A 26343-nucleotide genomic window follows, 5' to 3' on the forward strand; every position below is an offset into this window, starting at 1 on the left:
ACTTATGTATGATGCCCAACTTAAGGCAAGAAACAGCACATGCCTTTTTTTGTGTGACTTTTTAAGATCATAGTCATATACCTCATGTAGCCTCATGTAGCCTAGCCCATAGGCCTGTTCAGATAAGATTTGTATCACAATGAAAGTGGCCAAATAACTTCTTAAAATGAAGCACATTAATCCTCTTTACAATGGACGTACAGCCTGACTGGAATACACACACAGTGTGTACGTTTGGGGAAGATCATTTTCACATAAAAATGCACCTTTATAATCACATTTGCGGTCCCTTTTGAGAATGGTGTTTTCCTGCTAATGGAACATTTGTGCTCATAGCCTACCGCGGTGTGTGGATAGTTTATCAATGTGCTGATCTGTTGTGTCAGGCTCATTGCTTAAAACAGTTTTTTTCATGCTAGTGGTTGTATTAATTTGGGATCTATCGCATCCCACAACTGTCCCAGACTATGTTTGAAATACTTATTTCTCGCATAGAATAGGTAAACTTTTGTACTATGGGGGATAGTAAATTGACATAGGCTAGGGCTTTTGCAGTTCGCTAGGCCTATTCATCTTGTTGGCTGACAAAATGTATTAAAAATCAGAACATATAGCCCAACGATTGTATCACAACTAAAATGACATAACTCTAAATTAAGCATTTAGGAGTATACCTGTTTCTTTGTTCACAGCTCATCACAGAATAGCCACATGGGCTTCAAATCGTTTGGAGAAAATATCCTTGATATTTCATTCAGCTCTGTTCAATTGTATCCTTCATACTATTTAATAATATAAAATAATGCCACAAAATTCTAAGCAAATCTTGTCTGCTAAAAGAACTAGTGTAACCCACAGCTGAGCTAAATGACTACCGCCCCGTAGCACTCACTTCCGTCATCATGAAGTGCTTCGAGAGATTATTCAAGGATCATATCACCTCCACCCTACCTGACACCCAAGACCCACTCCAATTTGCTTCCCACCCCAATAGCTCCACAGTAGACGCAATCGCAATCACACTGCACACTGCCCTAACCCATCTGGACAAGAGGAATACCTATGTAAGAATGCTGTTCATCGACTACAGCTCAGCATAGCATAGCTCACCATAGTACCCTCCAAACTCGTCATTAAGCTCGAGACCCTGAAACAACATCTCCACCCTGCTGATCCTCAACACTAGGGCCCCACAAGGGTGCGTTCTCAGCCCTCTCCTATACTCTCTGTACTCCCCCATGCACACCTCTAACTCAATAATCAAGTTTGCATGACTACACTACAGTGGTAGGCTTGATTACCAACATTGACGAGACGGCCAACAGGGAGGAGGTGAGGGCCCTCGGAGTGTGGTGTCGGGAAAATAGCCTCACACTTAATGTCAACAAAACAAAAGAGATGACCCCTATCCACATCGACGGGACAATAGTGGAGAAGGTGGAACTTTTGAAGTTCCTCGGCATACACTTCACGGACAAACTGAATTGGTCCACCCACACAGACAGCGTGGTGAAGAAGGCGCAGCAGCGCTTCTTCAACCTCAGGAGGCTGAAGAAATTAGGCTTGTCATCAAAAACACTCACAAACTTTTACAGATGCACAATCGAGAGCCTCCTATCGGGCTGTATCACCGCCTGGTATGGCAACTGCTCCGCCCACAACCGTAAGGCTCTCCAGAGGGTAGAGTTCTGCATCACCAGGGTCAAACTACCTGCTCTCCAGGACACCTACACCACCTGATGTAACAGGAGGGCCAAAAAGATCACCAAGGACAACAACCACCCGAATCACTGCCTGTTCACCCCTCTATCATCCAGAAGGTGAGGTCAGTACAGGTGCATCAAAACTGGGACCGAGAGACTGAAAAACATCTTCTATCTCAAGGCCATCAGACTGTTAAACAGCCATCACTAACATTGAGTGGCGGCTGCCAACATACTGACTCAAATCTCTAGCCACTTTAATAATTAAAAATAGGATGTAATAAATGTCTCACTAGTCACTTTAAACAATGCCACTTTATATAATGTTTACATACCCTACATTACTAATCTCATATGTATATACTGTACTCTATACCATCTACTGCATCTTTCCTATGCCGTTCGGCCATCGCTCATCCATATATTTATATGTACATATTCTTATTCAATCCTTTACACTTGTGTGTAAAAGGTAGTTGTTGTGAAATTGTTAGATTACTTGTTAGATATTACTGCACGGTCGGAACAAGAAGCACAAGCATTTCGCTACACTCGCATTAACATCTGCTAACCATGTGTATTCGACCAGTAAAATGTGATTTGACTTGAAAGGTCAGCATCAGTGGCTTGTAGGCTACGGGTGGAAACTTGGAGATGCCAAATGTGTTTATGTTCATCAACGGTCAATTACCGTGAGACCGGCAGTTATTTGCTTGACAATCATCGGCTGACAAAATGTCATGACAACCACAGCCCTAGCACTAGATACTCCACAAAGTTCTGCCCGGCAACACTCCCGAGGGAGATCCTGTATGTCTCCTGTACGCTAAACCAATCCATGTGGTTTACTCGAGCTGAACGCAGCGTGACCAAGGGCCACGGCTGAGGAAGGACAGGAGGAAGGAGGCCCGGAGAGAGAGGCTGAAGGAAGGGAAGGGGGTGCAGACAGGGCCATAAAGATATGGGTCAGAGGCCTATTGAGACGCCCGGTCTCAATGATAACCATCACAGTCACAACACACAAACCGTGCTCCGTTCACACAGCACAACACAGGCAGACGTGAGACAAAGGAGTCCACTCTTGAATTCTTTACGACTTATAAAACGACACAGAAAACACAAACCCAGAGAGGCTGTAAATCGTCGAGCACGTATTTACTGCTGGCTCTGCTAAACCTGTTTAGTGCTCGGTGCTAAGCACAAAGGCTTAGCTAGCTAAGGGGAGAGAGGAATGGAGGGAGCAGAGTTGACAGATGCATTGTAAAGTCATTGAGGAAAGTCAAGATTTTACAATGCTAGCTTGATGAATCAAGAGTCCCATCGGCTATATATCACTATATTGAGATGATGTAGGAAAAATAGACGATTCATCTGTTGGGAGTCATAGGAAACAGAGCAAATATAAAGAGTGGAACATGGCGTGCGACGCTCAAATCAAGTAGCTGTAGACAAAGCCAACGGGTCTTTGAAAATATGATACATTTTCTGTCCATATGTTTTGGTCCGAAATTAGTCGGTAAAATATGAATAGTATTGATGTTTTGTTAGCGTGTTTCATTTTAGATTCAACTTTCTGCCTAGATGAAATATTCTATAGCCAGAGCGGGCTAAATATACTGTATTTAACATCAAGTCATTAACAGATGAAAATAGACAGAGGCAAATCTAGCAACAATGCAACAGACTCCATCTGCTTAAGCCTATGATATTAAACCAAAAAAGTCTGTATTCTGCCACCAAATGAAAGGTACAATAACAAATGTATTATTTATGTCTCCGTTTTCCCCCCGTAGCCTCTTGGAAGCGACGAGCACTAAGATTATGGCGCCGGTGACAACTAAAGTGCTTTTAAATAGGATTATCAGCCAACGCTCTAATCATGTCGAGGGTTGCTGTGTCACATTCTGAGCACTCCATCTTCCCCTTCTTCCCTCCATCTCATTTGGAATATCAGTTGTTTCAAAGCACTAAAGGCTTGTCGGCAGCCATTTTGATCTAGTTAATAGGCCTAGCTGTTCTTTTTTAAGCTTCAGGGAGGATGAACCCTAAAATAATCTTTTCACATTCACTTCTGGTTCACATCCGACGACCCTCAAAAGTAAATTAGAACAAAGAATATATGCTCAAAGCTGTGATCTTCATTCTTTTCAATAAAGAATAGGGGTTCGCTTCCTAAAAGTGGTGGGTAAAGGATTAACTAAGGGGTTAAGGACCTGCATCCTTGAAGCTGAATGACATTTCAGGCAGGGTGGTACTACCAGAGTCGTGTTCAGTAGGACACACCGTACCAAAATGGACAACAAAAACACACTTTTTATTGGTCCTCATTTAAGTCCTGTACATCACTTCATTACTCGCTTTTTGTTTATAAAGCTCTACGACAGAAGCTTCCGAACCTACCTCACTTCACTGTTAAAATGTAAAAATATGACACACCAAATCCATTCACAGGGATGTTTATCTCTTGAGGTTCCACTAGTACTTAACGATCTAGGTAAATCCGCCTTCAGTTTGAATGCCCCCCACTTTTGGAATAGCCTACAAAACTCCCTACATCTTGACTCTCGGGTGCCTCTCGGGCAGTTTAGGACTTTAATGTTGAATGAATTAAATGATAATTGCAAATGTTTGGATTTCATGTCAAATGTGGAGTTTGAAGCTGTCATGTTGATTCTGTAATTTGTAGTTCATTTTATTTGTATTGATCAAATATAATGTGTTGTATTGCTGTCGTCAGGGCACCATTGTAAATGAGTAGTACCTCCCTGTTACAAAACATTTTGTCCCTACTGGACATGACCTAGGTCAATGAGGTTGGGATAGTTCACTGTACTGTACCAGGCTTTTGGTCCCTGTGTTCTGGCTATGGCTGTGTTAGGATAAGTCTAGGTTTTGGGTTACTGTACCTTGCGTTCCAGGCTGTTGGTCCCAGTGTTTTGGCTGTGGCTGTGGCTGTGGCTGTGGTGGTGGTTGTGCTTGCGAAAGCCTGCCGTGGTGGACCATCGTGTGGGGTTCTTACGGGATGGTTCCTCCGGTGCTGTATGTGGGTCACCCAGGGGAAGGCCTGCCAGAGAGGGGTCGCTACTGCGCCGAACATGGAGAGGCATGTCTATAGAGAGAAGGAAGTGGGAGAGAAACAAAGAGAAAGAGGGGAGAGAGACAGGGGGAGAGAGAGAGACAGAGAGACAGAGGGGAGAGAGAGAGACAGAGACAGAGAGAGAGAGAGAGAGAGAGAGAGAGAGAGAGAGAGAGAGAGAGAGAGAGAGAGAGAGAGGAGAGAGAGAGAGAGAGAGAGAGAGAAAGAGGGGAGAGAGAGAGACAGAAAGAGACAGAAAGAGATGGCGAGAGACAATGGGGGGAGAGAGAGAAAGAGGGAGAGAAAGAGGAGAGAAAGAGAGAGAGAGAGAGAGAGAGAGAGAGAGAGAGAGAGAGAGAGAGAGAGAGAGAGAGAGAGAGAGAGAGAGAAAGAGGGGAGAGAGAGAGAGAAAGAGACGGCGGGAGACAATGGGGAGAGAGAGAGAGAGAGAAAGAGGGGAGAGAGAGAGAGAGAAAGAGACAGCGGGAGACAATGGGGAAAGAGAGAGAGAGAGAGAGAAAGAGGGGAGAGAGAGAGAGGCACAGAGAAAGGTTAGCATATCACATATTGTACAGTGCACCTGAAAAACACATTAGCGCTGTTACTGCTTAATAAATATTGACTTACTCCTTGACTGCAAGTCTCTACACTACAGGGTCTATTTAAAATTGTTTTTACCTTTATTTAACTAGGCAAGTCTGTTAAGAACAAATTCTTTTTTACAATGATGGCCTATGTGCTGACTGTCACTGTATCATTTTCCACCAGAACACCAACCAACAACATCCCACATAGTAACTATCGGGCAGGCTATTGTGTGACTGTAAAACACATGGGGAATAGTTGTGAAGCTGCAGTGCCTGGTGTTCTGAGCCCCAATGAAACATTAGACTGAACTGTGGGCCGTTTAGCTTGGCTGTGGCCCGTGACTACAGATAGTAGAGAGCTATTCCCTGCTTGTCCCTGGACTGTAATGGAATTCAACTACAGGGCATGTACTCTACTGTGTCTGCAAGCCGAGGCCGATCCCAGGCAGCCAGCCATATACAAGTGTGTGCCGGGCTGTGACGGTAATTGAATAACCGTGTGACTGACGGTCATGGATGAGGACGTTATGAAAAATAGGCATACATCCATTTTTAGGATTTTACTATTTTTTTTTTTTATTAACTTTATCTAATAGCGTGAGTGTTTACTAACGATTATAAACAATTGTATTGCTAACTTTAGTCTGTCTATTAAAGATTTTACATCTCCTCCTCTTTCCAGCTGTCGTGTGATGCTGGAGTAGCTATGCAGGGGGATGTAGATTGCTATAGGTTATGACAGTTCAGTAAAACAAATGTTTTGAGGTGTGGACTTTCTTTTGTACTGTCAATAGATATAATAGTCTTCTATGAGAAAAGGTTGGGATGTGTCTGACCATCATTAATTATTCAACAGCAGTAGGTTGTTCCCGGCTCTGAGGGCTATAACGCACTAATGTTATGTCAAATGGTCAGTGGGCAAATCCTTCCCAACCTGGCATGGTATAATTTGATACGGAATCGTCACTTAATTTATAGACAAATCAACGCTGATCAGGCCCGGTCCTAGGCGAGACAAAAAAAAAAGCCCTACTATTTCGCAAAGTAGAATAGTAGCATAGGCTACACAGTGTTGGCTGATGTACACTTTTATGGAAGTCTACTGTTTGTAAAACAGACAATTTAGCTTTAATCCCTATCATTTGGTTACATTCATTTCTATTAATGCATGTATTAATTACAGCAATTTACCGTTCACATTCTCGGAGTGGAAATGTTATTTGCAGAGTTCACAACCTTCTACACTTATGAGAAACAAGTTTTGTTTTATTTCAAACCATTATTTACACACTCCATGTGAGCAATGTGTCACGCCCTGACGGTAGAGAGCTGTATATGTCTCTATTTTGGTTTGGTCAGGGTGTGATTTGGGTGGGCATTCTATGTCCCTTTTCCTATGATTTGTGTTTCTGTGTGTTTGGCCGGGTGTGGTTCTCAATCAGAGGCAGCTGTCTATCGTTGTCTCTGATTGAGAACCATACTTAGGTAGCCTTTTCCCCCACCTGTATTTGTGGGTAGTTGTCCATGTATAGTTGCCTGTGAGCACTACGTTGGCATCACGTTTTCGTTTGGATGTTGATTGTTTTGTTGGCGACATTTTATAATAAAGAAGTATGTACACTCGCCACGGCGTGCTTTGGTTCCCTGTTTCCACCTTAGACGATCGTGACACAATGAGCATGTGTCTGGTTTCTACACTTGAAGTCAGAAGTTTAAATACACCTTAGCCAAATACATTTAAACTCAGTTTTTCACAATTCCTGACATCTAATCCAAGCAAAAATTCCCCGTTTTAGGTCGGTTAGGATCCCCACTTCATTTTAAGAATGTGAAATGTCATAATAGTAGAGATAATGATTTAGTTCTGATTTGATTTATTTCATCACATTCCCAGTGGGTCAGAAGTTACATACACTCAATTTGTATTTGGTAGCATTGCCTTTAAAGTGTCTAACTTGGGTCAAATGTTGTGGTTAGCCGTCCACAAGCTTCCCACAATAACTTGGGTGAATTTAGGCCCATTCCTCCTGACAGAGCTGGTGTAACTGAGTCAGGTTTGAAGGCCTCCTTGCTCGCACATGCTTTTTCAGTTCTGCCCACAGATGTTCTATAGGATTGAGATTCAGGGCTTTGTGATGGCCACTCCAATACCTTGACTTTGTTGTCCTTAAGCCATTTTGCCACAACTTTGGAAGTATGGTTGGGGTCATTGTCCATTTGGAAGATCCATTTGTGACCAAGCTTTAACTTCCTGACTGATGTCTTGAGATGTTGCTTCAATATATCAATTTTCCTTCCTCACGATGCCATCTGTTTGTGAAGTGCACCAGTCCCTCCTCCCTCCTGCAGCAAAGCACCCCCACAACATGATGCTGCCACCCCCGTGCTTCACGGTTGGGATGGTGTTCTTCGGCTAGCAAGACTCCCCCTTTTTCCTCCAAACATAACGATGGTCATTATGGCCAAAAAGTTATATTTTTGTTTCATCAGACCAGAGGACATTTCTCCAAAAAGTATGGTCAGGGACTGATTTGGGGTGGGCAGTCTATGTTTGTTTTTCTATGTGTGGTTTCTTTTTTGGCCAAGTATGGTTCTAAATAAGAGGCAGGTGTCGTTAGTTGTCTCTGATTGAGAATTATACTTAGGTAGCCTGGGTTTCACTGTTGGTTTGTGAGTGTTTGTTTCCGTGTGAGTGTTTGTCGCCACAGTTTCGGTTGTTGTAGATTTCACAATATCGTTTATTGTTTTTGTTCAAGTGTTAATTTGTCTGTATTAAAAACATTATGGACACTTACCACGCTGCATCTTGGTCTGATCCTTACTCCTCTTCAGACGAAGAGGAGATCTGCCGTTACAGATATAGGACTCGTTTTACTGTGGATTTAGGTACTTTGTACCTATTTCCTCCAGCATCTTCACAATGTCCTTTGCTGTTGTTCTGGGATTGATTCACACTTTTTTGCACCAAAGTACGTTCATCTCTAGGAGACAGAACGCGTCTCCTTCCTGAGCGGTATGACGGCTGCGTGGTCCCATGTTGTTTATACTTGCGTACTATTGTTTGTACAGATGAACGTGGTACCTTCAGGCGTTTGGAAATTGCTCCCAAGAATGAACCACACTCGTGGAGGTCTACAATTTTTTTTTCCTGAGGTCTTGTTTGGCAAAACAATCTTGGTTTCATCAGACCAGAGAATCTTGTTTCTTATGGTCTGAGAGTCTTTAGGTGCCTTTTGGCAAGCTCCAAGCCGGCTGTCATGTGCCTTTTACTGAGGAGTGGCCTGATTGGTAGAGTGCTGCAGAGATGGTTGTCCTTCTGGAAGGTTCTCCCATCTCTACAGAGGAACTCCGGAGCTCTGTTAGAGTGATCATTGGGTTCTTGGTCACCTCCCTGACCAAAGCCCTTCTTCCCCGATTGCTCAGTTTGGCCAGGCAGCCAGCTCTTGGAAGAGTCTTGGTGGTCAACACAATCCTGTCTCGGAGCGCTAGGGACAATTCCTTCGATCTCTTGGTTTGTTTTTTGCTCTGACATGCACTGTCAACTGTGGAACCTTATATAGACAGGTGTGTGCCTTTACAAATCATGTCCAATCAATGTAATTTACCACAGCTGAATCAAGTTGAAGAAACATGTCAAGGATGATCAATGGAAACAGGATGCACCCAAGTTCACTTTAGAGTGTCATTGCCAAGGGTCTAAACACAATATTTAACACAACTTAAACACCTTAAACACAACGTATTTAACTTCTTCGAGATTTTTTTTTTTTGGATAAAAAACATTCCCGTTTTAAACAAGATATTTTGTCACGAAAAGATGCTCGACTATGCATGTAATTGACAGCTTTGGAAAGAAAAAACTCTGACGTTTCCAAAACTGCAAAGATATTATCTGTGAGTGCCCCAGAACTAATGCTACAGGCGAAACCAAGATTAAGTTTCATACAGGAAATGCCCCAGATTCTGAAGGCGCTGTGTTCCAATGTCTCCTTATATGGCTGTGAATGCGCCAGGAATGAGCCTGCCCTTTCTGTCATTTCTCCAAGGTGTCTGCAGCATTGTGACGTATTTGTAGGCATATCATTGGAAGATTGACCATAAGAGACTACATTTACCAGGTGTCCGCCCGGTGTCCTGTGTCGAAATTATTGCGTAAATTCTAGGTCCATGTGCGTTCCATTTCTTCAGAAGAGAAAGTCAACTGCCACAAAGGATTTATCATCGATAGATATGTGAAAAACACCTTGAGGATTGATTCTAAACATTGTTTGCCATGTTTCTGTCGATATTATGGAGTTAATTTTGAAAAAAGTTTGCGTTTTAATGACTTAATTTTAGTTTTTTTTCTTACCCAAATGTGATGAAGAAAACGGAGCGATTTATCAACACAAATAATATTTTTGTAAAAACTGAACATTTGCTATCTAACTGAGATTCTCCTCATTGAAAACATCTGAAGTTCTTCAAAGGTAAATTATTTTATTTGAATGTTTTTCTGGTTTTTGTGAAAATGTTGCATGCTGAATGCCAGGCATAATCCTATGCTAGGCTATCAATACTGTTTCACAAATGCTTGTTTTGCTATGGTTGAGAAGCATATTTTGAAAATCTGAGATGACAGTGTTGTTAACAAATGGCTAAGCTTGAGAGCTAGCATATTGATTTCATTTCATTTGCGATTTTCATGAATAGTTAACGTTGCGTTATGGTAATGAGCTTGAGGCTGTAGTCACGATCCCGGATCCGGGATGGCTCGACGCAAGAAGTTAAAAACTTTGGGGTATTGTGTGTAGATTGATGAGGAAAAATAAATGTTGTAAGCTTTAGTTTATAGTGAAGAGAGGAAAGAGAACAGTACTGGGAGGCCTGGTCTCCTCACTGATAATGGCCTGTCTCTCTGTAACCTCTCCTTCATCTTCATCACCATCCTCATATGACACTTCTCACTGATCACAGGACACAAGGACTGAGTACCAAATGGCAGCATATTCCCTATTTCGTGCACTACTTTTGATCAGGGCCCATAGAGCTCTAGTCAAAAGCAGTGCACAATATAGGGATTATGGTGCCATTTGGGATAAAGACATGGAGTGGCCAACGAGCCAGAGTAGCCCTCATACTTTAAAATGGGTGTTGACGTGGGTAGGATATCTTTGCATATGCTGCGATACCACTCTCTATTGCTCTCCCATGCATGAGAAGGATTCTTGCCAGGTACTGCACACTACACCTGGCATCCCTGGTTTTAAATTGTAAGTAGTTGTGGGGTGAAGTGCTTTGGTCCTCCAAAGGCCATATGGATTTGTTTACGGCTTGATACAGTCCTGCTCGCAACATACATCATTATGCAAATACCAGGGCAACCACCTGTCATCTTTCAACAGATACTCAGACAGCATATGCCCACGTTCTGCCTCCCATCTGATAGCTACACTCTGTGTGTGTGGGAGTATGTGAAGGTGCATGATCGATTCTGTGTGAGTGTGTGTGTGTGTGTGTGTGTGTGTGTGTGTGTGTGTGTGTGTGTGTGTGTGTGTGTGTGTGTGTGTGTGTGTGTGTGTGTGTGTGTGTGTGTGTGTGTGTGTGTGTGTGTGTGTGTGTGTGTGTGTGTGTGTGTGTGTGTGTGTGTGTCAAGATGACTAGGAGGCATGCAGAGAGAGAAATGGGTCTCAGCATTGTTATTCCTAAATTATGGCCCAAGGAATTCAATAATGATTTTTAATACACGGTCCTTCCCTGTCAATGGCCAGTTCATGTCTAGTTCAGGGTTCGAATGACGAGCCACCTCGGAGGGATTGTAATTATATAACACACCCCCGTTCCACGTCCGTCCAGGATTATATTAAATGATTATTACCACAAGGCATAGACAAGACTGGAGGAAATAGGGAGGGGGAGAGGATATGAGAGAGGGAGGAATGGGGAGAGAGAGGATGATGAGAGAGAGAGAGCGAGAGAGACGATGATGAAATGACATTGGCGTGCATGGACTTGGCCTCAATAAATGATGTTACAAATTGCTGTGGCAAGGACTCATATTAGTGAGCTTTGACATACTGTATATTATACAAGCACATCCATAATAGACCTTGGATGCAGAGAGGGATATTGTTCAACACCCAGACCTACAAAGCCTCCATCTACACTGTAATGATAATCACAGATGACGGTTAGGGCAGGGCGATGACCTATCAACCTACCCTGAATACTGTATGGCTTTCTTTCTTCTCCTTTTATTCACTCCTCTCATCCTAGAGTGGGCAAAAAGTGGCTCTGAAATCCATGGGAGAAAGGGATTGGAGATGGGAAATGTTCAAATATTTACCAGATGTGTATGATCACTGTGAATGGGGGGCGGTGGACACAGAGGGAGAGGCAGACAGACATATATCCCTCTCTTTATTCCCTTTTAAGCAGCCTCGCATGAACAAATAAGAAATCTAGAGGTATATTACCGGGTTCAACCAGGTAGCTCTGAGCACACAGGCTGAACTGGCCCTGTTCTTACAGAGCCACTCACTTATTTCATTCCCTCTGCCTTTGATGGTATGTTCACCAAACCCTTCAGAGTCTAAAACCATATGTTCCACGACTGTAACTTGTGGCTTTACTGTGATTATGTGAAGGTTTTGTCATGGATTCATATCTGAGGCCTCGCCAGGGTATTATTTTGAAGGTCATTTTCATTCTCAACAAAAGGCATTCGCTGCCCACAAGGGGATTTTCTGACTTTTCCGCAAATGACGACAACATCCATCTTAATGTCAACTCATGGCTTCCAGCTGAACCACTGACTGCGGGTCTGGGGCAGTGTTACATAAGTCATGCCAACCGCTCCTAAACCTCTGACATCACTCCCAGGCAGACAACACAAGCGCTGTGAGGCTTTACAGGCCGTCCCTGTTATGAGAAAGTTAGAGAGACGACATTGATGGCAAACTGATATGAAGACGGTCAGCAATCTCATCGTTTCAGAAACGTTAAAATTCTATCCTCACACACACACACACACGCACGCACATGCACGCGCGCACACACGCACGCACGCACACGCACGCACGCACGCACGCACGCACGCACGCACGCACGCACGCACGCACGCGCATGCGCACGCACGCACGCACGCACGCACGCACGCACGCACATACACATGCACGCACGCACACGCACACACACACACACACACACACACACACACACACACACACACACACACACACACACACACACATATATATATATATATATCCATACCAACATACTCTAACGTGGGACCAGTGGAGGATTGTAGGTAATATTGAGTGGGGCGTCCCTGTGTGATTTTAGAGGGCATTTTATCACAGGTCTCTCCTCTCTCCGGCGCTCTTTACTAATATGATACGACACGTCAAAAAAATCATTTCTGATTGGATTAGTGATGTAGAATAGAAAACGGGATGGTCCCACGTTAAATAACCACGAGGACCACTCAAGACGAACCAGGCATCGATCGGATTCACTGGGGTGGCGCACGTACACAGGGCCTCTGAGGGCTCCTAACAAGATGAAGGTGTAATCTGGCCCTACAGTGAAGGGATTAGGAGCAGCCTAGGGCATACAGGACTTTGTAGACCAGCATGCATCACAGAGAGGTCGCTTCTCATGGGGATAACCCCCATCTCTCTCTCCCTCTGTCTCTCTAGAGGTCAAATCCCATGGGGATAACCCTCATCTCTCTCTATGTCTCTCTAGAGGTCAGATCTCATGGGGATAACCCTCATCTCTCTCTCTCTGTCTCTCTAGAGGTCAGCTCTCAAAGGGATAACCCTCATCTCTTTCTCTGTCTGTAGGAAAACATTAATATTTACTTGACTATTCCTCTCCTTGTAGCTAGCGGGGGCAAAAGTGCAATTAAACATAAATAAATTAACTCCTAATGTGCGTATCACAAACAAAGCCTTACACAAATAAAGATTTAGGTTTATCTAGATAGATGTATGATTTTTTTTGACTGTCAATTAAATTGCGCAGTTTACACCAAGGTGAGTAAAGGACACCGTCTCCATCCCCTTCCGTCTCTCTAGAAACCTTGCATTTGCTACCTCTCTCAACCTGCTCTAATAACATAGCATGGCACAAACAACTTTATCTTGCGGAGCCAGAGCTTTAATGTATTGCTTGGAAGTTTCCAATCATTTAAATGGCAGGGAGTACAGTGTGTCCTTAGTGTCCTGCCACCGTAGATACCTGCCAGAGTTAGAGTGGCCCTGACTGGCTGCCAATGCAGTGTAATGGAGATAGGTGGGAGCTAATGCATGAGAATACTGATAAGGTTATGAAGAGGACACTGGACAGGGAAGATTGGATGGCTATCAGGCAGGTGAGGAGACATTTTATTTTGGCTCCTCCTAGAACTCCCCCTCTCTCTCCCTCTCTTTCTTTCGCTCTACCTCTTTTGTTCTCTCGCTTTCTTTTCGCACTCCCTCTCTCTGTCAGTCTCTCTCTTTCTCTATTTCTCTCTTTCTCTCTCTTCAAATGCTATGCTGTTCATCATTGACTGCGGAATTCTAACGTGACTCGGTGTGACTGAGCATCGTCTTGTCCTTCTCAAAAACCCTTCTGTTTTTGGCAAAGAGAATTGAGAAGTTTGAATTATTCGACGCAATGAATAAAATATGTCAGGCAGACAGTATGCTTATTTAAATACCTCAGTCTCCTAGCCACATAGTCCATATTGATGTCCCTAGTGAGAGGAGAGGGGACCTCTGCCGAATATATCAGTGTGACCTGAATTCACATCTGCCACTGGGGCACAGAGGGGCCACCACAGGGGACTGAGATGGACTTCCAGGCTCAGTCCCAAATGGCACCTTATTCCCTATATAGTACACTGCTTTTTACCAGAGTGTGTGTCTTTCCCTATATAGGGAATAGGGTGCCATTTGGGACGCAGACCCTAGAGTGGTGGGAACCAACTCAGGCTAGAGACAGGGAGTGAAGAATGGAGGTTTTAAAAATAACATTCTGGCTCTCATGCCCAAGGGCTGCCTAATATTTGGTCTCTAATCTGATGTAAAGTCATAAAGACAGATTTTCACAAAATATTGACCATGAATAACCAGCAGCCTTTGACCCTACAGAAAGAGTGGAAGATGAAATGGACAACCACTTAGGAGAGGACAACCACTTTCCCAACGATGTAGAGGCTCTGAAAAGACACAAATTGGAAAAGTGTGATTGACTCAAGATCAGTAAGCTGTAGCACTCAAAATGAATCCCATCCGACAGAGAGAGAGTCTTTACCGTCCTGACAGAGAAGCAAGCCAAATGATTTACTGAGAGAGAGAACTCTCTCAAGCCCTTGGATGGGTCCGCCAAGCAGACATACACAGATGACCAGACACAACAACAACAAACTAAGGAGCTGTCCTCTCTCCCTCTGATATCTCTGTTGCTGCAGTTGCTGCAGTTGCTCTCAGGGAGCTTCCCAGACATTGGAAGAAAACGGTGAGGAGGGAACTTAGATCCCCCTTCCCAAATTAAACGTGACTCATCTGGGTCGTCATTTGGAACAAAGGGAGGAAGACCCTGGAGAGACACGTGTGTACGTGACACCCAACAAAAAACAACCCCCAGCCTCTAACCAACCTCCCGACCAGACCAAACTAAGCTGATGTCCTCAGAGTTGCTAATCAACAAAGCAAACAGATCTACAGGTCTGAAATGCTATTGCTATTGTCATAATGCTATTTTTCCGTTAGTAGTGGTCTTGAGCTACAGGCCTAAGGAAACAGTAGTAATACATCTCAGTCAGTGCGCCATGCGATGCAGTGTCATTCATAAATTCCATTACATCTCTCTAACACAGGAACTACAAGGTCAGGGTTCAGTAATGATTCAGTAATAACACAAAAGAACACGCCCTAATCCCAATTCTGGCCCCATGTGGGTATTTGGTGGGCAAGGGCTAGCCCTCACAACACTCATACCAAGCCCAGCACGGTCTAGCCCACACCAATCCCACATCAGCCCAGCACGGGCTAGCCCACACCAATCCCACATCAGCCAGGCACGGGCTAGCCCACACCAATCCCACTTCAGCCCAGCACAGGATAGCCCAAACCAATCCCACATCAGCCCAGCACAGGCTACCCCACACCAATCCCATGTCAGCCCAGCACAAGATAGCCCAAACCAATCCCACATCAGCCCAGCACGGGCTAGCCCACGTCAATCCCACATCAGACCAGCACGGGCTCGCCCACACCAATCCCACATCAGCCCAACGTGGGCTAGCCTACACAATCCTGCACAGGTTAGCAGGCACTAGCCCAATACGGGTCAGCCCAAACCAAGCCTAGCACAGGTCAGCCCACACCAAGCCTAGCACAGGATAGCCCACACCAAACCTAGCACAGGTCACAATGTAGAGGTGGGGGCTCAGAATATCTTGGGGCGAGGTTTGCAAATACCCCAATTCATGTTGCGTTTTTTTTTTAACTATACAAAACAACATTCAAACCAATGAGGGTTCAGAACTTTAAAGATAATTACCTCAAAATCGTCTTTCTTCAGATATAATCTTATAGTAGTAGGAATAGACCCTCAAATCACACCAGCTCAACCACCTTTTGCTGGCCAGGGGCCTATCAACCCACTTTAGACCAGGAACCCTGGTTGACCACACTGGCCAGGAAAAAGTCCCCTTTGACTCACCGTCAGATAGCGAGGTCGCACCGTCAGTTAGCGAGGCCGCACCGTCAGTTAGCGAGGCCGCACCATCAGTTAGCGGTGACGCACCGTCAGTTAGCGAGGCCGCACCGTCAGTTAGCGAAGCCGCACCGTCAGTTAGCGAGGCCGCACCGTCAGTTAGCGAGGCCGCACCGTCTGTTAGCTGTGACGCACCGTCAGTTAGCGAGGCCGCACCGTCAGTTAGCGAGGCCGCACCGTCAGTTAGCGGTGACGCACCGTCAGTTAGCGAGGCCGCACCGTCAGTTAGCGAGGCCGCACCGTCAGTTAGCGAGGCCGCACCGTCAGTTAGCGAGGCCGCACCGTCAGTTAGCGAGGCCGCACCGTCAGTTAGCGAGGCCGCACCGTCAGTTAGCGAGGCTGCACCGTCAGTTAGCGAGGCCGCACCGTCAGTTAGCTGTGACGCACCGTCAGTTAGCGAGACCGCACCGTCAGTTAGCGAGGCCGCACTGTCATCTGACCCCCATTTCATGTATTATATGAAGGGCATGGTGTGTGCTGACCCATGTTGGGTTGGTGTCCGCTAACCTGTGTTGGACTATACAGCTACATTTCTTGTCTCCTTTGTTTTACCATGATGTGTAATGTGTAGCTCTTTAGGTTAACGTTAAGTAATAACTTCAACATTAGAACTGGACTACTACTTGCCGATTTTAAGTTACTTCCTCCTTTCACAATTCATAGACCATACTCTTTTGCACCCACGGGACCTGTTTAAGTCTAGTCTTGAGGGTTTAAATGTAGCTCTATCCAAATTGAGAATATCATCCTCTAACCATTTGCTGGTAAACAACCTATTGAATTCATCATTTTCTCCTGTATCGATCATACGCCATTATCATCATTCATCCTGTAACCATTGATTAATTGTACTATTTGTATTATTAAACTTCTGTATTTTACCTGTTGTTGTTTCTCTGATACAACGTTAAATACGTTCATGTGGCATAAGAAGCGCTAAGCTTCTCTGGTAATAATACTGTGTATATAATAGCAACAATCCAGGCCGACAATCCAACAGGCTGGTCTTATTTCAGGTTCAGGCAAAGTGAGGGCTACCTTGGGAACCCACCTTGGGGCCAATGTGGGCGCGATGAGCAAAGGCGCATCCAGCCCAATTTGAGCAGCCTACATCGGTCCAATGTTTAAGCCCACATTGGGCCCACATGTGGAAATGCTTGCTGGGTTAGCATTAGCATACTCAGTTCAAGTTGACCCATGTGTTAGCAAGCGAGTTAGCAAGACGGGAAAACTATATGGTTGCCCATGTATCAGTTTTTCCACCACTGACAAAGACAGTCATTTCTAAGTACCAATGCAGACACCTTCCAGACCTATTTGTTGTTGCACAAATACTCTGTCTAATATAGCCAGACAGCACACACAAATATCACAGACATTACCAAAAAAGACTTTGCGATATTTCTTTTCACACTGAGCTACCAAAACAACTCTGGGGGAAAAAAGCACTGCTTTCCAGAAGGACAACAGAATAGCAAATTCAAAACTAATTTCTCTCTGCTTTGTGACCAACCATATATTTACTGGGAGCGAAAAGAAAATAACCAAAGAAATGTGTTTCCATTAATCTTGAGCAGATGATAGGGCCCTGCGCCCCAAATGGCACCCTACTTTCTATACTCTATTTAGTGCACTACTTTTGAACAGGGCCCACAGGGCTCTGGTCAAAAGTAGTGCACTATATATGGAATGGGGTGTTTGTATTGCAAGCCGGTCTTTCCGAGAGGCCTAAGATGATAGGGGGTCTTTTCACTGATGACTAAACTGTGATTTGAACTGTCTGCTTCACGGCTGATTAAAGCTATCTATATGGAGCCACGTGGACCTCTTCCAACCCAGGATGTGCAAACATGCTAATCTTACAGCTCCTCACACGCACACACACCACGCAGGTGAAACAGAGATCAGAGATTGATGGGGAGATTGAAGGATGAAGAGAGCGAAGAGGACAGATCATAAAAGACTTCCCAACAGGTGACAAAGAAAGAGAGAACGAGAGAAAGAGCAGAGAGCCAAAGCCAAGAAACCACTCGGGTCAGCAGCACCATAGGGGATATGCTATGGTTTGAGGAATCTATGTAGGAGAAAATACATCTTGAATCAAAAGAACCAGATGTTATTATGATCCCTGGAAATTATGTTTTGGATATAGACATCACCTCGATCCGTCACGCCGTGCGATAGAAGAATGCACAAGGTTTTTATTTGACACATCAAGGCTAGGCCTTGACGGGTTTTGTTTTGGTTAAATATTAGATCCTCCTTCCAATGTTGGAGATGTCCCACCTGGATATGAAAGCATGCGTCCGGTACCCAAAGAGGAACATTTGATTTGGGACTATGAGTCATCAACACAAGGCAATGTAGAGATAGTCTGAACTCCTATGGTCATTGTTTATTCAGCACAAACAGATCTAGTAACATGTGATGGCAGAGACTCTGCTGTCAGTCACTGGCTCGTTTGTGTGTTTGGTACTCATTCCCACGGTCCCTCTGCCAAACATTGAGTTTATTAAAGATGGAATCCGTGGGCCACCCGAGTAGTGCAGCAGACTTAGGCACTGATCAGCGCTAGAAACGTCACTACAGATCCGGGTTTGATCCCAGGTTGTGTTGCAGACGACCGCGAACGGGAGACCCATGAGGCGGCGCACAATCGGCCCAGAGTCGTCCGGGTTAGGGGAGGGTTTGGCCGCCTGGGATGTCCTTGTCCCATCGTGCTCTAGCGACTCCTTGTGGCGGCCGGGCGCATGCAAGCTGGCTTCGGTCGCTAGCTGAACTGTATCGCTTCCGACACATTGGTGCGGCTGGCTTCCGGGTTAAGCGAGCAGTTGTCAAGAATGTGGCTTTGTGTGTTTGTTTTTCGGAGGACGCATGGCTCTCGGCCTTCGCCTCTCCCGAGTCCGCACTGGAGATGTAGAGGTGGGACAAGACTGCAACTACCAATTGGATATCACGAAATTGGGGAGGAAAAGGGGTAAAAAATACAGAAAAAATACATTAAAATACATTTTTAAAGATGGAATCCGCAGTTGATATTGATTTTATTTTGTTAAGGAGTGTCGCGCAACATGGTACAAAAAAAAACAGTGTTTGTTGTTTGCAGTAACTTATTGGTTGTAGTAATATTGCAAACGGACATGGCAGTTTCACCATTAAGGATTCCAGCTTTAAAGAACTGACCACAATATGACTCAATTACAACACAACACATACATTATACTTTTTATGAGCTGCATGGGCCTCGATGTTCATTCATTCCACAAATCCCTTCAAAGCCAAATGAGTGACATGTGGTTCCTAAACATTTGGCTAAACTCCTTACACAGGGAACTAACTCTGTTCGTTACAACCCTGCACATTGTCAAATCAATTAGCCCTTAATGTCCAGATTGGCCGCAGAGCCCATGTGTGGAGGCTTACATATGGGCCTGGACGAGAAACATAACAACACTAACAGATTATATGAAGCTGTTTTCTCAAGATCAAACGCCTGATTCCTGGCCAAAAAAAAGCACTGGCATGTTAGTCTAGTTTTCCACACAGCTCTATGGGGCTGACTGTATCTCTGCAGATCTGTCTATAGAGTTGATGATAAGCAGGACTCAGCTCTTCTGCAGAGTGGATGGAGCAGCCAAAAGCATGTAGCCGAGCAGCAGCAGTAAGGCCAAGCCGAAATAACAACTCCTGCTAACTTAGTGAGTACCAAGCTAAGATAACTCTCATTTAAAACTTTCAAGCCTCGTAAATCGTGCTCAATAGTACTCTCAAATGCTGCAGCTTTGTCTCATCTCTCCCAATAGCGTACTGTGTGTCTCAATCAACTTCTTTCTTTCTGTTTACTGTCTTTATTTGCATCTCTCCACTCTGCCTTTTCTCTCTCTCTCTTTGAAGCCCCCTGTAAAAAAATATTTTTTATTTTTTAAACTTCACAGGTACTTCAATCCCACTGGAACTCAATGAGGGAGGAAGAGGACAAAAAACAGGAGGAGGATGAGGGTAAAGAGCGTCATGAGACAAAGAGACAAGAGACACAAATCTGCTGAAGCTGATCCCTCAGGAGAACAGCCGATTGAGAACCACATAGCCCTTGAGCTGGCTGTGACCCTTCCATGCCCCGGATGTAAATAGTGGGGTGCACCTCATTGGGGTGGGGTGCACCTCATTGGGGTTGAGAGCCCCATCACCTGAGCACCTCTCACATCTGACAAATTAGTGCACTTTACTACACCACCGCAGCCTATTCTTCACACAGAGAGAGAGAGACAGAGAAGTGACAGAGAAAAGAGAGAGAGAGAAAAAGATCCTCTGTTTAAAGCTGAAGCACACACCACACAACATACAAATGGAACCCATTTCTATTCATGTCTGAGACAACTTAAAGGCTAATAAGTCATTTTAATGTGGTTTTCAGCCCACTATATTGGCTTAGGATGAGAGGCAAACAAGCAGACAGAGTTATGTGTGTGTGTGTTTTGAGAGAGAGAGAGAGAGAGAGAGAGAGAGAGAGAGAGAGAGAGAGAGAGAGAGAGAGAGAGAGAGAGAGAGAGAGAGAGAGAGAGAGAGAGAGAGAGAGACAGAGACAGAGAGAGAGACAGAGAGAGAGAGAGAGAGAGAGAGAGAGAGAGAGAGAGAGAGAGAGAGAGACAGAGACAGAGACAGAGACAGAGACAGAGACAGAGACAGAGACAGAGACAGAGACAGAGAGAGAGAGAGAGAGAGAGAGAGAGAGAGAGACAGAGAGACAGAGAGAGAGACAGAGAGAGAGAGAGAGAGAGAGAGAGAGAGAGAGAGAGAGAGAGAGAGAGAGAGAGAGAGAGAGAGAGAGACAGAGAGAGAGAGAGAGAGAGAGAGAGAGAGAGAGAGAGAGAGAGAGAGAGAGAGAGAGAGAGAGAGAGAGAGAGAGAGAGAGACAGAGACAGAGAGAGAGAGAGAGAGAGAGAGAGAGAGAGAGAGAGAGAGAGAGAGAGAGAGAGAGAGAGAGAGAGAGAGAGAGAGAGAGACAGAGAGAGAGAGAGAGAGAGAGAGAGAGAGAGAGAGAGAGAGAGAGAGAGAGAGAGAGAGAGAGAGAGAGAGAGAGAGAGAGAGAGGCCAGTTGTCAGCAGGAGGCTGATTTCCTACAGGGCCGATTAGAACACATCCAGATGGGAAATAAGATGGCGGTTGGAACAATCTAATCACGACTCATTGTGGTTCTAATGAAAGGTCTGAGAACTGTAATCCCTAGTTAAGATGTTCATGGAGAGGGAAACAAACAAAGAAGACATTTTACAACAACTACAACAAGTCAAAGGTTACAGTACGTGTCACTGACATGAAGTGGATTTGACAGTGTAGTACATTGTGTTACTGTGGACAGTCAACTGTGTGGGTGGTTGGGGTAAGTGTGTGTGTGTGTGTGTGTGACAAACCATGGGGAATGACATCAAAACATATGGATTTTATCAGCTCTTCGTTTGCATTCACAAAGCACTGCAACATGAAACGCCTTGTGCTTTGTAGTCAGTCTTTGAATTAGGGGGTTGAAAAACGTCAGCCCTACTCGTACAGAGGACTTGGTGACATTGCTAATGATAGCGCCTAATCTTTTATCATAAGCTTCATTCCAAATGGCACAAGATTCCCTATTTAGTGCACTAATTTTGCCCAGACAGAGCCCTATGGGCCCAGGTAGAAAGTAGTGCACTAAATAGAGAATAGGGTGCTATTTGGGACGCATACCCTAGACATGAAGGGAGGATAGACAGACAAGGCCATGGCTTTGTTTTATCCTCTGGTGTGAATCAGACTTGAATCATTTATTTTGTATTTATTTTTTCATTTAAATTGAGTGACAGCTGAATATATTTGCTGCAATCGCAATAGCGCTGGTGTGGTATGGCACGCACACAACATAAACATACAAATAAATCAAATAAACGTGTCAAGAAGGAATGTACATAAATCTACTTAAATACAAACATGTCAAAAAGGGGTAATAAAAACCAATAGTTCACTTTAGCTAAGAGATAATGGTGGTTGATCTTGGGTTGTTTTGGGTGTTTCCTTAGCTATAAAGCCATTAGTATTTTATCAGCTATGTCTATCAGTGTTTACAAGTCTCTATCTTGAGCTATGTTTCAGAGTGTTTTCTAAACCATAAAGCCCTCAGCAGTATTTTATCTTGGATGTAAACAAGTGTACATTAAGTACCCTCTGGGGGGTCAAAAGAGGGAGGAGATTACATATTTTAGACAGAGACAGTCACATAACTCTCCTAAGTGGCTTTGTCTAGTATCAACTGAGTGCTGGGATGACACCAGACCACAGCCTGATAAACACTTGCACGCAGACAGACCAGAGGCTGTAAAACAAACCCCCTCAACCATAACATACCAAGCCACGCTTCCCGTGCTCCACTGGGGTTAAAGAAACGTCCCGGAATTCACTTAGTGTGTGTGTGTGTGTGTGTGTGTGTGTGTGTGTGTGTGTGTGTGTGTGTGTGTGTGTGTGTGTGTGTGTGTGTGTGTGTGTGTGTGTGTGTGTGTGTGTGTGTGTGTGTGTGTGTGTGTGTGCGCGCGTGCGTGCGTGCGTGCGTGCGTGTGTGTGTGTGATGAGTTGTCCCATTAGTGTCTGTACAGCTCCTGGGTAACATTACCTCTGACAAACAAACAGCAGAGCTTCTCTCCTGTCCAACCAGGAAGCTATAAAGCTGTCTACACTGAGCCACAGATCACTGTAAACTACGGCACTGTAGAAGTGCAAAGTGGGGACGTGACTGTTAGAGGGTAGGTTCTTGGAGCGTGGGAAGAAACAGCTAAGAGTTGCCCCTTTCTCGCCCGAGTCATGGGAGAGCTGGGGAATGAGCACAAGGAGCGGAGCATCCTAGCCTATAACTCTGCACTGCTCTGCTGCTAACTGGCCCCGCTCTGACATTCCATACAACCACACACTCACCCACTAGTGATGAGTGGGGACGTTCCTTACCAGTCAAGAGAGCACTCTTCACACTTCATTACCAAATCCATCTCTTAACCATTTAACGGTGTCAATGGTTACAATAATTAGCAGTAATAAGCTATAGATGAAATTGCTGGCAGTTTTATAGATTTATGACTAATAGTCTTGCATTACGACGACTCTCGACGCCCCCTCTCCTTTGATAGCGGTGCTGTTTAAAGGCCAACTATCCCTCCTCTCCTCCCTCTCGTTTCACTTGCCATGAGAGGTTTTAATGTAGCCCACTGGGTGATTAAGAGTTGACATAACTAATAAACTCCACACTAACTCAGCCAGACAAAGACACTTCAAAGTCAAAGAGTGCAGAGAGAAAGAGAGAGAGGGAGAGGAAGAGAGAGTGCTTTAGTCGAGAGTGATGGTTATAATTATATAATATACCAGCTCCTATTCCACTCCTCTCTAGTGTGTGCTCTTTTGAAGCCAATTGGGTAGCCTGCTATGCAACGTAGAACATTGTAAAAATAAAGAAAACCCTTTGAATGAGTAGGTGTGTCCAAACCTTTGCCTGGTACTATGTAACGTTAAGGAGAAAGCATGCATTTAATAAGCAATCTTTTGAAAGTGGTATCAAACTTTGCTCAGAGGAGTTTGTTCAGAGAGATGGACACACACACACACGCACGCACACGCACGCACACGCACACACACACACACACACACACACACACACACACACACACACACACACACACACACACACACACACACACACACACACACACACACACACACACACACACACACACACACACACACACACACACACACACCAGAGCAGGACAATCAGACACACACTGTCACTATTATCACCTCCCTGATTTCTCTGATACCACTGTTTGCAGATTGCATCGCGCCTCCTGCCACTGAAGTGCTAGATTGAAGAGGAGAGCCTTTGGACCAGAACGAAGGAGTGAAAGAGCGACAGGGGGAGAGAGAGATGGAGAGAGTACAGACGAGAGACAGATGAGTATCAGAGAGCCGAGCCCAGTATCAGCCCTACCTGTTTGCAGTTCAAACCAAACCCTGTTAGTTTATCTATAATGGGCAATCACTGCTTCTGGACTTCAACCAAGCCCACAGAGTACTGAGGGAGGGACCAAAGAAATGAACTCAAAAAGTTCAAGGCTACGATGGAAAATCTCCGAAAACATGTTAAAAGTTTCAACTTCAGTTTTCAAAACTTACTTCTAAGACATAACTAAACTCTCAGCATTAACTTTCAGCAAACTTAACGTGTGTAAATATTTGTATGAACATAACAAGACTCAACAGCTGAGACATAAACTGAACAAGTTCCACAGACATGTGACTAACAGAAACGGAATAATCTGTCCCTGAACAAACGGGGGTGGTCAAATTCAAAAGTAAAAGTCAGTATCTGGTGTGGCCACCAGCTGCATTAAGTACTGCAGTGCATCTCCTCCGCATGGACTGCACCAGATTTGCCAGTTCTTACCATGAGATGTTACCCCACTCTTCCACCAAGGCACCTGCAAGTTCCCAGACATTTCTGGAGGGAATGGCCCTAGCCCTCACCCTCCCATCCAACAGGTCCCAGACATGCTCAATGGGATTGAGATCCGGGCTCTTCGCTGGCCATGGCAGAACACTGACATTCCTGTTTTACAGGAAATCACGCACAGAACGAGCAGTATAGCTGGTGGCATTGTCATTCTGGAGAGTCATGTCAGGATGAGCCTGCAGGAAGGGTACCACATGAGGAGCATGTCTTCCCTGCAACGCACAGTGTTGAGATTGCCTGCAATGACAACAAGCTCAGTCCGATGATGCTGTGACACACCATCCCAGACCATTACGGACCCCCCACCTCAAAATCGATCCCGCTCCAGAGTACAGGCCTCGGTGTAACACTCATTCCTTCGACGATAAGCGCGAATCCGACCATCACCCCTGGTGAGACAAAACCGCGACTCGTCAGTGAAGAGCACTTTTTACCAGTCCTGTCTGATCCAGCAACTGTGGGTTTGTGCCCATATGCGACGTTGTTGCCGGTGATGTCTGGTGAGGACCTGCCTTACAACAGGCCTACAAGCCCTCAGTCCAGCCTATTGTGGAGAGTCTGAGCACTGATGGAGGGATTGTGCGTTCCTAGAGTAACTCTGGCAGTTGTTGTTGCCATCCTGTACCTGTCCCGCAGGTGTGATTTTCGGATGTACCGATCCTGTGCAGGTGTTTTTACACGTGGTCTGCCACTACGAGGACGATCAGCTGTCCGTCTTGTCTCCTTGTAGTGCTGTCTTAGGCGTCTCACAGTACGGACATTGCAATCTATTACATCTGTAGTCCTCATGCCTCCTTGCAGCATGCCTAAGGCACGTTCACGCAGATGAGCAGGGACCCTGGGAATCTTTCTTTTGGTGTTTCAGTAGAAAGGCCTCTTTACGTTGTCATAACTGTGACCTTAATTGCATGTAAGCTGTTAGTCTTAACGACTGTTCCACAGGTGCATGTTCATTAATTGTTTCTGGTTCACTGAACAAGGATGGGAAACAGAGTTTAAACCCTTTTCAATTAAGATTTGTGCCTGAAAGAGGGACGTTTCTTTTTTTTTGCTGAGATTATATAGACAAAAATTCACAGACACTGATCAATGCTACAACATAGAGTTCCTGCTGTTGCAGTGATTGTTGTCAGAGTTGCTGTACAGTACATTGTTAGCGTCCCAAATTGCACCCTATTCCCTATATAATGCACTACTTTTGACCAGGGCCCTATATCGGGAACATGGTGCCATTGTGTGTCCTTTACTGACTTCTATATGGAATCCATCACCCCCAGTCTTCAGAGGACAAAAATACACTTTGTTTTTACAACTTTTACTGTACATTCTACACACATTTTACATCCATGGCACTTTATATATATATATATATATATATATATATATATATATATATATATATATATATATATAGTAGTTACATAGCAAGAATAAAGTAATTACCACAGTGATTCAATTAGAAGTAGGGAGAGAGCGCACCAGCCAACAACCAACCAGCCAGACTGGAACCAGCTTCCCTACTGCTGATTGCCCAACTGGTGGCCAAACAGAAGATATCCCTGAGTGGGTTGAATCACAACAGGTTTACACCCAGCAGGGGGCCAATCATAATATGTCACTGGCTTCACTCATATCTCCTGTTGTGGTAGTTTTGTTTTAAAACAAGGTCTGTGTACTTTCAGTGGGTTGATGTGCAGTGAGATGGGT

The 26343-nt window shown here is 44.7% G+C and overlaps 1 protein-coding gene across 5 annotated transcripts in view; it reads right to left on the reverse strand.

Annotated features, from left to right (window-relative positions):
- Window positions 1–26343, reverse strand: part of LOC118361156 (partitioning defective 3 homolog) — a 592408-nt gene that overhangs the window by 360726 nt on the left and 205339 nt on the right. For all 5 annotated transcript variants that reach the window (XM_052483308.1, XM_052483311.1, XM_052483309.1 and 2 more), the window contains one exon: window positions 4610–4812. In XM_052483308.1, the coding sequence (XP_052339268.1) occupies window positions 4610–4812 (203 nt within the window). The remainder of the gene's footprint in view (window positions 1–4609; window positions 4813–26343) is intronic.

This window comes from Oncorhynchus keta, chromosome 28 (assembly GCF_023373465.1).
Source record: "Oncorhynchus keta strain PuntledgeMale-10-30-2019 chromosome 28, Oket_V2, whole genome shotgun sequence".
Taxonomy (NCBI): domain Eukaryota; kingdom Metazoa; phylum Chordata; class Actinopteri; order Salmoniformes; family Salmonidae; genus Oncorhynchus; species Oncorhynchus keta.